General features: G+C 44.2%; 1 protein-coding gene across 4 annotated transcripts in view; it reads right to left on the reverse strand.

Moving 5' to 3' along the window:
* TPK1 (thiamin pyrophosphokinase 1) overlaps positions 1-13,673 on the reverse strand; it is a 392,033-nt gene that overhangs the window by 302,663 nt on the left and 75,697 nt on the right. For all 4 annotated transcript variants that reach the window (XM_032234581.1, XM_032234582.1, XM_032234579.1 and 1 more), the window contains one exon: positions 7,733-7,807. In XM_032234581.1, coding sequence (XP_032090472.1) covers positions 7,733-7,807 — 75 coding nt within the window. The remainder of the gene's footprint in view (positions 1-7,732; positions 7,808-13,673) is intronic.

Consider the following 13,673-nt stretch of genomic DNA (forward strand, 5'->3'; position numbering starts at 1 on the left):
GGTTTTTAAGTCCTTTTGGGTATTCTGTAACAACTTATCATAGTTGTCTTCTTTTATGGAAGAGCACTTCGCAGACAGCCAGATCCCTAAATACTTAATTTTTTTAGTTACCTTTAATTCCATTGTTTCCTCTAGTTCTCCAATCTGGTTTTTGGGGAAATTTTTTATAATCATTTTTGTTTTTTCCTTGTTTATTTTTAAACCAGCCACACACCCAAAGTTCTCAATGTCCTTCATCAAATTCGGTCCTGAAAGTAAGGGGTCTTCCACGATAAAGACCATGTCATCCGCGAAGGCCTGTACTTTATATTGTTCTTTTTTTATGGTCAGGCCCCTAATTTCCTGATTTGATCTTATCCGATTTAAAAGGACCTCTAGAGACGTAATAAATAGTAGTGGGGAGAGCGGGCACCCTTGTCTAACACCCTTTCCAATTTGTATCCTCTCCGTTAGTTCCCCATTGACTATAATATTTGCAGATTGCCGTGAATATATAGATTCTATAATCCTAATAAATTTATCGCCAAATTTCATCATTTTTAGTTGAGTGGTTAGAAAGTTCCAATCTAGGTTATCAAAGGCTTTCTGAGCGTCGACAAAGATTAATGCGAGTTGTTTCTCGGATCTTGTTTGATAGAATTCCAGGGTATCAATTATTATTCTTGTATTGTTTCTAATATGTCTTTTTGGGAGAAAGCCGTTTTGATCCGAATGGATACTTTGATTTAATATTATTTTTAGTCTTTCCGCCAATATTGATACAAAGATTTTGTAATCTGCATTTAACAGGGATATGGGTCTATAATTTTGGACCTTGCTACTGTCCGCCTCTTCCTTTGGTATTAGGGTAATGTAGGCTTCCCCCCATGATTTTGGGACCCTACCATTTTGCAATGTATCATTACATAGTTCTAATAATTTGTCTTCTATGGTATTTTGAAGTTTTTTATATATTTCCGACGGGAGCCCATCCGGCCCAGGTGTTTTATTGTTTTTTTGTTTTTGAATGGCCTTTTTCAGTTCTTCTTGTGTAATTTCTTTATCGAGCATCTCTCTCATCTCCTCCGACAAGACTGGAAGCTTCTGCTTTATAAGGTATTTTCTAATGTCCTGTTCATTAATTTCGTCTTGTTTATATAGTTTCCTATAATAGTTCTGTACTATCTTTTTCTTTTCTCCTATTTCTTGTTTCAGATTCCCCTCCTCGTCATACAGTTGTTTAATAATTCTTTTGACCTTCTCCTTTCTTATTTTGTGGGCCAACCATCTCCCAGTTTTATTTGCATGTTCAAAATAATTCTGCTTCATTTTCTTAATGTTTTGTGCTATTTCCTCTTGGGAGATCAAATTTATTTGGTGTTTAATTAACTCTCCTTTTTCCCTGTGTCTACTATTTTCTGGCTCTTTCTGGGTCAGCAGTTCCGTCTCTCTTAGTTCTTTGTTCAGTGTATTAAGTTTTTCCCTGTGCATTTTGTTTCTTCTTATTATATAGGCTATGGAAATTCCCCTCACAACTGCCTTCATCGTGTCCCAAACATTTTGTATTGAGGTCTGCTCTTTACCGTTTTCTTTAAAGAAGTAGCCCAGTTCCTTTTCTATTTGTTGTACAAATTGTTTCTCTTGTAGTATGTTCTGGTTTAATGTCCACCTAGCTTTTATCCTTGCCTTCCCTTTCCATTGCCATAAGACTGGGTGATGATCGGCCCACTTGTTGGTTATTATTTCAATATTTACAGTATCCATGAGTAGCTCCGAGTTTGACCAAACCATGTCGATACGGGACCATGAATTATGTGGATGGGAGTAAAACGTGTACTGTTGCATCTTGTCATTCATTGCTCGCCAGACATCATAAAGATCTAAATCCTTCACCATATTTACATAGGCAGACGGTAGTTTCCTTCTTGTGCTTTTCTTGTGGGTACCCTTATAGTCCATCTTACCATCTGCTATAGCGTTGAAATCCCCTAGAATACATATATTTTGCCACTCTATTTCATTTATCCTCTTATATAGATTAATATAAAATCTCTCTTGTTTTTGATTTGGGGCATAGATTCCAACTAGTAAAAAATTTTTCCCACCATTAATTATCTCCACCATTAATACCCTACCACCTTTGTCTGCATATATTAATTTGGGGTTCAACCATTCTTTTATATACATCACAATTCCTCTTTTTCTGGTTTGTGCTGACGAGCAGAATGTTTTACCTAGTTTTGGACAGACCAACAGGTTATTGTATTTTTCTTTAATGTGGGTTTCCTGAAGACAGATTACATCTAACTTTTGTTTCACTAGATCCAACAGTACTCGTTTTCTTTTGGAAGTTATGTTAAGACCATTTACATTAGCTGATAGTACATTCGTTTCCCATTCTTCAATTCCCTTACACGTTATTCGCTTTGAGGGCACCTTTGGATCGAGTCTCGATGGGTGACCTTGCTCTCGAATCTTCTCTGCCATATCTCTCTCGTTCTCTGGCCTCTCCTGGCCCCCGCCCCTCTGGTTGAGTTTCAATTATAGTGTCCCCCTGTCTTAAAAGTCCTTCTTTATTAAATCTCTCATCGTCTGCTAGTAAAAGTTCCTGGAATTCTTGAGCTTTCGCCAAGGTATCTATTCGGTATTTCTTTTCCCTCCATGTTATCAACATTCCTTCTGGAAGGAGCCATCTGAACTGAATTCTGTCTCTGTTTAAACGTGTGGAGAGGAAGTTGTATTTCCTTCTCTTCTCTCTGACTCTCCGTGGAGTCTGTTTTAAGATGAGAATTTCTTTACCTTTGTATGTTAGAGAGTCCCCTCTTATTGTACTTAGAATGTCCTCTCTCAGCTGTCTTCTCAACACCCTCACATGGATCTCCCTCGGAAGCCGGTGGCGTCTCGCGAAGCCTGTATTGACTCTATAGGCTTCGTCCAGATCATTAATAACCTCTTTTTTCGGCCTGCCGAGGACTAATCCCAGGATTTCTCCAATCAGCTCCCGGAGGTTTTCATCTTTTGCTTCCTCCACGTTTTGTAGTCTTAAATAATATGCTGATCGCTCTAATTCTAGCTGGAGGATGGCCTCCTCCAGGCTTGAGTTTATAGATTCCAGATTGTCCTCCACTTTGTCTATCCTTTTTTCCACTATTTCCGTTCTCCCCTTAACATTTTGAATTTCCTGCTCATTTTTCAGCAGCGCTGTTTGTATTACTCCTATACGTTCCTCAATTTTTCCCATATTGTTTCTTACTTCACGCATTTCATTCTTTACTCCCTCCAGGCCTTTGGCGACACTTTCCCCCATCTTCAATATTGTCTCTTGTAGGGAGTCCATTGTTACTTCCTGGTCTTGCAGGGTTGGGGCTGCCTTATCTCCCGTTTGCCTGCCCTCAGGGGACTTTTCCCTCACCGGGGTAGATAGGGGAGTTTGCTTTTTACTCCCTTTAATTAAGGTTACTGTTTTCGTTGCCATTTGCTTTAATTCAGCTCTTCCCCTATAAGGTGTAAGTCTAGTACCTTCTGAGTGCTGCTTAAGTAGTTATACAGAGCCCGGGGTACATACAGGGTAATTAAGCTGGAGCAGGGCTGTGAAATATAGGCTCAGTTAATTCTATAGTATCTGGGAGAGTCAGGAAGAGAAACGTTTCAGCGTGATACGACAGGGTGCAGGAGAGGCCAGAAAGTATTTAGAACTCACCCATCAATCTCTTCCTGTTGTCAGTGTAGTGTTTTCCTTCTGCTGTCTCTGGCTGTAATATGACACCGGGTACTTCAAACCCTTGTGATTAAACTTCTTTCCTTTTTCCCAGGCAGGCAAATCCAGCTTCTCTTCTTCGTCTCGTCCTCTGTTAATCCTCAAATTTAACTAGTCCAAAGCCTGTCTTCTTCTATTCACAACGTCAATCAGCTTTCACAAAAGTTCACTGTTTGTATTTAATAGCCGCTGCAGATAAATGTGCCCACACACGTATCTGTATTTATTGCAGTAAAGTTGTTTATCTTTTAGGTTTAGGCTTTTAAGTCAGATCTTGTGATTACCGTCATTTGGTCCGCTATATATTCCCTGCAGCTGTCTCTCCCTTCCTTATTAGTGGCTGGCAGTCACGCCTTCTGGTCGGCCATTAATCAGCCGACCTCTTTTGCACGAACTCTGAGGGAGCCTCTTGCTTCGTGGGAGGAGATCGCCTTTCACCCTCCACTGCACAGAGGTTTCCCCTCTCCAAAGGTCCTCGCACCTCGAAGGGACCTTGCCTATTACGGCCACGCTCGTGGAAAGACCGGGCGAACCGAACAGAGAGTCTGTCAGCAGCCCGTTCCAGCGTGACGCCCCGCCTGAAAAAAAAAAAAAAAAAAAAAAATTTGTGGCCTGTTTCTGTCCTGAAAGGACTGCCAGTCCTGGGATGGTCAAAGCTCTGAGAATAGGGGCGTTGGAAGGAAGTGGAACTAATTACCGGTTCAGGAGTCACCTGGGTGCCTGCCAGTCACCTGGGTGCCTGCCTGCGGAAGTAACAAGGGGATCAATGGTCTGCCCTTTTGGAGACAGAGGGCAAAGGACTACATCTAAGGATTCCCCAAACAATTTTCCCCCCTTGAAGGGGGAAGATGCCAATTTCCATTTGGACCTCATGTCCATGTTCCAATATCGAAGCCACAAAAGGCGACACATGGTGACATTTGAGGCCAGAGCCCTTGAGGCGAACTTGACGGCATTAAGCATGGCATCCGACAAATTCTCTGCCGCCGCTATTATTTTGTTTACATCCTGGTGCAGCCTGGCTTCGCCAGCAGGTAACCTAGTTTGCAATTTGTAAAGTCATAAAAGGGAAGCCCTATTAAAAAAGGATGTGGATGGTATGGCTTTAATGGGCCATACCATTGCCTGATGAGTTTTGTGACAGGCTTTGTCAGATCTCTTATCCTCCACCTTTAAGCCCTCTAAAAGGTCTGGAGGAAGTACAGAAGATGAGGTGAGGGAAGTCACAGGGGCGTCCACTGGAGACAACTTGAGGAGTTCCTCAAATGCAGGGTCCATGGTGTACAATTTTTTGTTAGTGTCACTGGGGTAGCAATGGCGCCTGGCTGTGCCCACTGCCTCTGAATTATATCTTGAAATAACTTAGGCAAAGGAATGATCTCCTGAGCCTGGACCAGGTCATCAAACAGGCCTTCACTAGGATCCTGGGGTGCCTTAGTGCCCTGATGAGGGGCTGGGGTCACCCCCAATTAGCTGGAGGCCTTGACCTTGTATAAGATGTATTTAAATAAGGCCAGCTTAAAGAGCCTTGCAAAGGAAGGGAACTCGGGAACAAAGCCTTCGTCCTCAGAAAATTCCTGCTCAGCTGTATCATTGTCCCCCCAGACAGATTCCCCTCTAGCCAGAGAGGTGTGGGGAGATGATGAACGCTGTAGCCATGTCCTGCCCTGGACTGAGGGCTAGTTGAGGAGCTGGCAATGATCTCATTGTTGAAGATCTTTGGATGTACTTTGGGAAATGGCTTTAGCTATGATCTCTCGCATCTCTGAGGATAGCGAAGATGCCTGATCCTCCACCATGCGTGATGGAGCCACAGTTGTAGCTATAGTAGGCATTGGAACCACTGGCAAGGAAATGGTCAGCTGTTCCTCCTGGAGACCAGGCAAATAACTCCCCAGCCCCACTAAGGGAGAACCAGGGTGCCCCAAAGCATCATTAGGGGATAGATCCTGGGGTTCCTCCTCACTATCAGATATAGGGTGGTCTATGCGAGAGGAAACTTGCCTGGTAGGGAGCCTGGAGGGGAAGATTGCTGGGAAGTAGCCATAGCCTGTCAATGGACCTTGACAAATTGTTTCTCCAGCATTTTTTGGTGCCTAGCTGCTATCCTGTTCTGCCCCTTGGCCTGCTTCCTGCCCTGGTATTGAGTCCTGATACTTTCAGGGCCTCACAAGCCTTTTTGCCAGCCTCCCTGGACTAATATCTGCTGGTGGAGCGGCTTGGCTGATCTTCCTCCTTTCTGGGGTCTATGGAAGCCATGGGAACAGAAGGTGGCTCTTGAAATGCAGAAAGCAAGGCAGGCTGATTTCAGTGCTCACAAGGGGCGAAGAGATGCATTGCCACTCATCCAAGGGTTGCGGGTGAGGCTGCTGGGCATTCACTGATTGCAGGAGTTTGCAGGTTGATGATAGCTTTTAACATGAACCGGAATTGCTCCCAGTGCCAAAGCACATTTCTGATCATGGAGGCTGACCAGGCAGGCCAAGACTTCCGAAGCCGCAGAGCAAGGCTCAGGCAAAACAACCCTGCCAGACAGGAGAAGATGCTGGCAGCGATCGGCTGTGGGGCAGGCAAACAGCCAAAAGAAAACGTGAAGGAGAAAAAAGGTGCAAAAAATTCCAGAACTCAAAATGGCCACCTTGCCACTTGGTGAGGAAGCACTCCGACCTCCGACAATCTGGAGAAGAACCTGGTCAGAGCCCTGTGCACGGGTTCAATCAGCCACATCAAAGTCACAGGTGAGCTGAGCACTCTGGCTGACTGCTGCGGCGCCTGAGTTAACCCATAGTGTCACGGTGCCGATGAGGGAGATTAAAGCTAAAAAGACTCCCAACCCACCCCAAGGGAAAAAAAAACATGAATAAAGGAAATTCAGAAAAAAGGGAAGAATCAAGGAAGAAATCAAAAGACAATTATAAGAGAAGAGTCCAAGCTTATCTATCAAGAACTGCTAGAATCTCTTTGGGTTAGACTGAATTGAAAAAACTGACTCTAGCAAGGAACCAGAGGCGTGGACAAAGAAATTCCAATTCAGTCCTTGGGCAGAAGGCAGAATTTAACCCATGCTTGGACTCTCCAAGCAGCGCACAGGAGAACGGAATATTCAGACTTTTTACTTCTGCAAGACTTTGCATTTTGTGGTTTTCTCCAGTTCTTTCTCTTCTATTTGCTGTCTCTAGGTAGTGCAATCTCCACTATACAGATTTCTTTTTGCTCTTTCTTATCAACAATTCTTAAATCTGGGATATTATATGGCAGATGCCTGTCTGTTCGAATTCTTAAGTTCCAAAGCAATTTAGCTTCTAAATTCTTTATTGAATTGTCTATTATTATCTGTTCACAATGTTGTGAAGACATAGATACTAGTTCATCAGCTAGTAGTGGCCTTCACAAGCATCACAATCTTCCCAAGAATTGTCAGTATTGCATATGTGCAGATGCAAGAAGTGTGGCCTTTTGCAATTGACTAATGGAAAGTTTTCACAATACTACAAGGATGTAACGAATAGTGAATAGTCATTCTTGGGGTTTTTTGGTTCAAATTGTTGAGTACAGCTTGTGTCCAATTAAAAATTCCATGAATATATTCTATCACAGGTATTGCCGATGTCTTTGATAGGGTTTCTGCTATTCAATTTGCCTCAAACATTTTTTTCACTCTTCTGATATATTCTTTATTTATTAAATTTTAACTTTTCCATGCTTAATGTTATCAAAAGTGTAAAATGCCTAAATATCAGGCTGCATCCTGTTTTGCTCCTGATAGCTTCTGCATCAATTCCATTATTGCTTTTGATTTACTGTTATTTGATTTGATTTTTTGCTACTGTAGCACATTTTTCTAGGATGAATTCTATTGCTATATCTGTGCTAAAATTATTTTAGTATTTGTCAATGACTTTGATTTCTAATTTCCCATACTCTGAAAAGTTGCTAAAACACTCTCCGTGAATCCAGACAGCAAAGACAAAGAAGAATGCATACATTAATTCTTACCTTTATTCCACAAATGATAAAAATGTTCTTTGTTCAAAGGCTGATTAAGAATCAGAAGGCAAAACTTTAGGTTTCCTGAAAAACAGGTAATATTGACAAATTGTTCAGAATTTACAATTCTACAATTTGTTTCCTCTCACCATACAGCTAAGATAACCTAGAAATATCACATTACTGTGTCATTTCTGAAGAAAAAGGCAAACTTTACATCAAATTGTATAATGATTAGAAAGCAAAAAAGTATTTTGAATATGTTTTAACAATATGTTTAAAAACTCTAATAGGGACATATGGCACTTGTATTAATATAGTACATGAAATTAATTAATAGTAGAAAGTACATTAGCCATAGATTTACAAATATTACAGTAAAATGAGGTATTAGACTGAATCTTATAGAGGGGTTGCCACAATGAAGAGGGAGTCAAACTATTCTCCAAGGCACCTAAGGGTAGAACAAGAAGCAATAGGTGGAAACTAATCAAGGAGAGAAGCAACTTAGAACTGAGGAGAAATTTCCTGACAAAACTATTAATCAGTGGAACAGCTTGCCTCCAGAAGTTGTGAATGAATGCCCCAACACTGGAAGTCTTTAAGAAGATGTTGGACAGCCATTTGTCTGGAACGGAATAGGGTTTCCTGTCTAGGAAGGGGGTTGGATTAGAAGACCTCCAACATCCCTTCCAACTGTACTATTGTATTGTATTGTATTGTATTGTATTGTATTGTATTGTATTGTATTGTATTGTATTGTATTGAATAGATTGCTATATTCACCACAGATACAGATAGTATTAGCATACTGCAATATCTATGCAACTATGTGTAGCAACTATAAGGTTCTTTCATTTACATTTTTACAACGTTTCAAAGCATTACAGAAAATTAAAATAGTGCATTGTATCACAGTAAGCAAGATATGCATCACAACAATTTTCTGCACAAGATGTATGGCATGTCTGAAACAACTTTACTGTAAGCCCAACTGACTGCTAGCCCCTTCCCAAAGATTCATGAACTTATGTGATAATGCTTGGGGACCCAGTTGGAGTGGCAAAATTCCTCTGGGGACCCAAGCGACAGAAAGCATAGCACAAGGTGTCTCAGGGGCAGGAGAGGTTTGGGATAGGTGTGATACCCTGCACTAGGGTTTCAAGAGCCTTCTCAACCCCCGAGGCACCAAAATGCTACACATAATGATCGCCACATTTGTTTAACGATTCATTAGGGAGAACAGGGATGGGGAGATTATTAAGTGAAATGCTTCTTTTAACAGCCATTGCGATATGTGGCTACAAGGACTACCTGTATAATGTTATTTTTTTAAAAAAATAAATGTTACTGAATATTATGAGATATTTAAATGTAAAACTATAAGTCTGCTCTGTAAGTTACTGAATGACAGATCAGCATTTTGAAACTCCTGAAATTGGTTCCATCAAATATTTTTTTTTTGAATTTTTATTTTATACACATAAACACATCAACAGAACACATAAACACATGAACAAAAATAAACACATAACTTAAAAACAACATAGGAACAATAAGTCCCATCGTATATCATACAGAAGTTCCGAATCGGTTTCTTTGCAGTTAGTATTTTCCCTTCTGTACACTTCTATCTTGCGTTCATAATCTCGTTATTCATTATCCATTTTTATATACATTTCTTTATTTATTTATACTTAGCTACTTATGATCAAGTATTATTTACCTATATTGTGCCTTATATTTTTACTGTCATTTATTCTATTACATACAGTTATAGGTATACATTCACATAGTTATTCTTTTTCTTTGCCATTCTTATATTATTATTATTCCATTTAAAAGGTTATAAAGTATAATTTGGAATGTGATGTTTACCATCCTTCATACCAGCTATGACACCACCTTATTTTCTCTTTCTTTTCTTTTCTCCCTCCCTTCCTTCTCTACTTCCTTCCTTCCTCCTCTCCTCCCCTTCCTTCTCCCCTACTCCTACCCTCTATCTTCTCCTTCCTACCCTCTCTTCTTCTCTCTCCCTCCCACCTCTCCTTCTCCTTCTCTCCCTCCCACCCACCTCTCCTTACCTCTTTCTTCTTCCCCTACCTCTCCTCCACATTTTACCTTATTTTCTCTTTCTTTTCTTTTCTCCCTCCCTTCCTTCTCTCCTTCCTTCCTTCCTCCTCTCCTTCCCCTTCTTCCTTCCCTTACTTCTCCCCTACTACTACCCTCCAAGGCCAGATGGCGCGAGTAATCAGGACCCTGGTCTCAGGCTGTTGTCGCTAAATGCCAGGTCTGTAGTTCACAAGACTCCCCTCGTCCGGGACTTAATTTTAGACGAGAGGGCAGACCTGGCATGTATTATTGAAACCTGGCTGGGCCCGGAGGGAGGAGTCCCCGTCGTAGAGATGTGCCCAGAAGGATTTCAGGTGCTCCATCAGCCTAGAGCTCAGAGAAGGGGTGGGGGTGTGGCTATTGTTATCCGAGAGTCTCTAGTACCTCCGAGGATCCCTGCTCCGGAGCTTGTCGGGTGTGAGTCCCTGCTGGTGAAGTTGGACCTCAAGGGTCAAGTGGGTTTGCTGTTAACGTACCTGCCTCCCAACAGCGTTGCAGCAGCCCTCCCCTCGCTCCTCGAGTCGGTAGCCGAGCTGGCAATTGAGTTCCCCAGGCTTATGGTTCTGGGGGATTTCAATTTGCCTTCGCTCGGTGAACACTCTGATGGGGCGCAGGAGTTCATGGCTTCCATGACAGCCATGGGCTTGACCCAAGTAATTCGGGGCCCAACCCACTCAGCGGGTCACATGCTCGACCTCGTATTTCTCTCGGAGCAGTGGACCTGTGATCTTGGTCTGAGGGGTAATGAGATCATACCCCTGTCGTGGTCAGACCACTGCCTACTGAGGCTTGACTTTCGGAGACCAAACCCCCACTGTAGGGAGGAGGAACCGACCAGGTGGTTCCGCCCCAGGCGATTTATGGACCCCTTGAGGTTCCAGATGGAGCTTGGGGTTATTCCTGATACCCTCGCCCACAGTCCGGTGGAGACTCTGGTTGCTGCCCGGAACTCAGCAGCGACGGAATCTCTTGACCGGATTGCACCACTACGGCCGCTCCGAGGTAGTGGATTCCGGAGGCCACCTTGGTTCACCGAGGAACTCCGGGAGAGGAAGCGCCGGAAGAGACGCCTAGAGCACTTATGGAGATCCAATAAATCCGAATCGAACCGAGCACTTCTAACATCGTGCATCAAGGAATACATCAGGGCAATTAGGACGGCGAAAAGAGCTTATATTGCTACCTTGATTGCTTCCGCTGAGTCGCACCCAGCCGCCCTGTTCAGGATAATCTGCTCCCTCCTAAATAGGAGGGATACGGGGGATCCCCTGCAGGGTAGGGCTGAGGATTACGTCCAGTTTCTAGCGGACAAAGTTGCTCGGTTTCGGTCAGACTTGGACTCAGATTCCGCAGATCCAGCTGAGGCACAAGGGGATAATCTGGTAGACCATCGCTGGGTTGAGTTTCAGGATGTTGCCCCTGAGGATGTGGACAAGGCCATGAGGGCTGTGAGTGCCTCCACATGTGTACTGGACCCGTGCCCCTCCTGGCTGGTTGTTAACAGCAGGGAGGTGACACGGGGCTGGATCCAGGTGGTTGTTACCGCCTCCCTTCGGGAGGGTGTCTTTCCCCCCGCACTTAAAGCGGCAGTGGTGAGACCCCTCCTGAAGAAACCATCTTTGGATCCAGCCGTTCTTAACAATTATTGTCCAGTCTCCAACCTCCCCTTTGTGGGGAAGGTTGTTGAGAAGGTGGTGGCCTTTCAGCTCCAGCGGTCCTTGGAGGAAGCTAGTTATCTTGACCCATTCCAGTCCGGCTTCAGGCCTGGCTACAGCACAGAAACCGCTTTGGTCGCATTGACCGATGACCTCTGGAGAGCCAGGGACGGAGGCCACGCCTCCATCCTGGTTCTCCTTGATCTCTCAGCGGCTTTCGATACCATCGACGATGGTATCCTTCTGCGACGACTGCGGGAGGTGGGGGTGGGAGGCACTGTTCTGCGGTGGTTCTCCTCTTACCTCTCGGACAGGTCGCAGTCGGTGTTAGTTGGAGGGCAGAGATCGACCCCTAGGCCCCTAACATATGGGGTGCCGCAGGGTTCGGTCTTGTCCCCCCTACTTTTCAACATCTACATGAAACCGCTGGGCGAGATCATTCGGCGGCACGGGATAAAATACCACCAGTATGCGGACAATACGCAGTTGTATCTGTCCGCCCCGTGCCAACTCAATGAAGCGGTGGAGGTGATGAACCAGGGCCTTGAAGCTGTTAGGGACTGGATGAGGGCTAACAAACTTGTGCTCAACCCAGATAAGACAGAGTGGCTGTTGTGTTTCCCTCCCACTAATTCGGCAAGTGTTCCATCTCTCAGGCTGGGGGGTCAAACACTACACCCCTCAGACAGGGTCCGCAACTTGGGAGTCCTCCTGGACCCACAGCTGACTTTTGAACACCATTTGTCAGCTGTGACCAGGGGGGCATTTGCCCAGGTTCGCCTGGTGCACCAGTTGCGTCCCTACCTGAACCGGGAGGCTCTCACAACAGTCACTTGTGCCCTTGTGACCTCTAGGCTGGAATACTGCAATGTGCTCTACATGGGGCTGCCCTTGAAGAGTATTCGGCGACTTCAGCTAGTCCAGAATGCGGCCGCGCGAGCGATTGTGGGTGCACCTCGCTTCACCCACATAACACCTATCCTCCGCGAGCTGCACTGGCTACCTGTCGATCTCCAGATACGCTTCAAGGTGCTACTTGTCACCCATAAAGCCCTTCATGGTAGTGGATTTGGGTACTTGAGAGACCGCCTACTGCCAATCACCTCCACGCGACCAATTAGATCCCATAGATTAGGCCTCCTCCGAGTTCCATCTGCCGGTCAATGCTGACTGGCAACTACACGGAGGAGAGCCTTCTCGGTGGCAGCTCCGACCCTATGGAACGATCTCCCCGTGGAGATTCGTACCCTCACCACCCTCCAGACTTTCCGCACAGCCCTTAAAATCTGGCTATCCCATCAGGCCTGGGGCTAAAGACTGTAACCCACCCGAATGGTATGAATGTTGTGCTTTTAATTATGTACTGTTTTACGTGTTAAATGTTTGTTTTCCCCCCCCCCTTTGAGTTGTAAGCCGCCCTGAGTCCCCCCAGGGAAAAGGGCGGCATATAAATAAACTCTCTCAATCTCTCTCAATCTCTCTCTCTTTCTTCTCCTTCCTACCCTCTCTCCTTCTTTTTCTCTCTTCCTCCCTCCTCTCCTTCTCTCTCTCCCTTCCACCCACCTCTCCTTACTTCTTTCTTCTTCCCCTACCTCTCCTCCACAGTTCTTCTTCCTCTCCTACTATCTCTCCTTCTCTCTCTCTCCCACGCTCTACTTCTTTCCTTTCCTTCATCCCTCCATTCCCTACTTCCTTCCTCCCCTCCTTTCCTTCCTTCTTCCCTTCCTTTCTTTTTCTATTGTTATAGGTGTCTCTTTCAAATCCAGTTTGTTTTCTTGAGGATGTTACTTCCACAAGTCCATTTTTTTCATATCATTTCCTTCCTCTATCATTCTATAGTCTATATGCCAGCTATCATCCTGATTTGATTTCACCAATCATGACCCCCTTGTTTTACTCATAATTATTATTTTTGAGAGTTGTTCTATTCTTTCATTGCTTTTTATTTCTTTGCTCCATCCATCCATACCAATTAAGCCATATCTGGTCTACTTTCAATTTCTTAAGAATATTAAACATCTGGGCTCTTTTTTTGGGGGGGGGGGGTTTCAGTCCATTCAAGTTTATCGACATAATTGTTATTTTTTTGATCCATCTTTAGCTGGGATTGTTTCTTTTACTTCTAGTTTGTATCTGATTTTTCCCTCTTGCGCTTTCCTTCTCTGCTCTCTCTCTTTCTTGCC

Source organism: Thamnophis elegans, chromosome Z (assembly GCF_009769535.1).
Source record: "Thamnophis elegans isolate rThaEle1 chromosome Z, rThaEle1.pri, whole genome shotgun sequence".
Taxonomy (NCBI): Eukaryota; Metazoa; Chordata; class Lepidosauria; order Squamata; family Colubridae; genus Thamnophis; species Thamnophis elegans.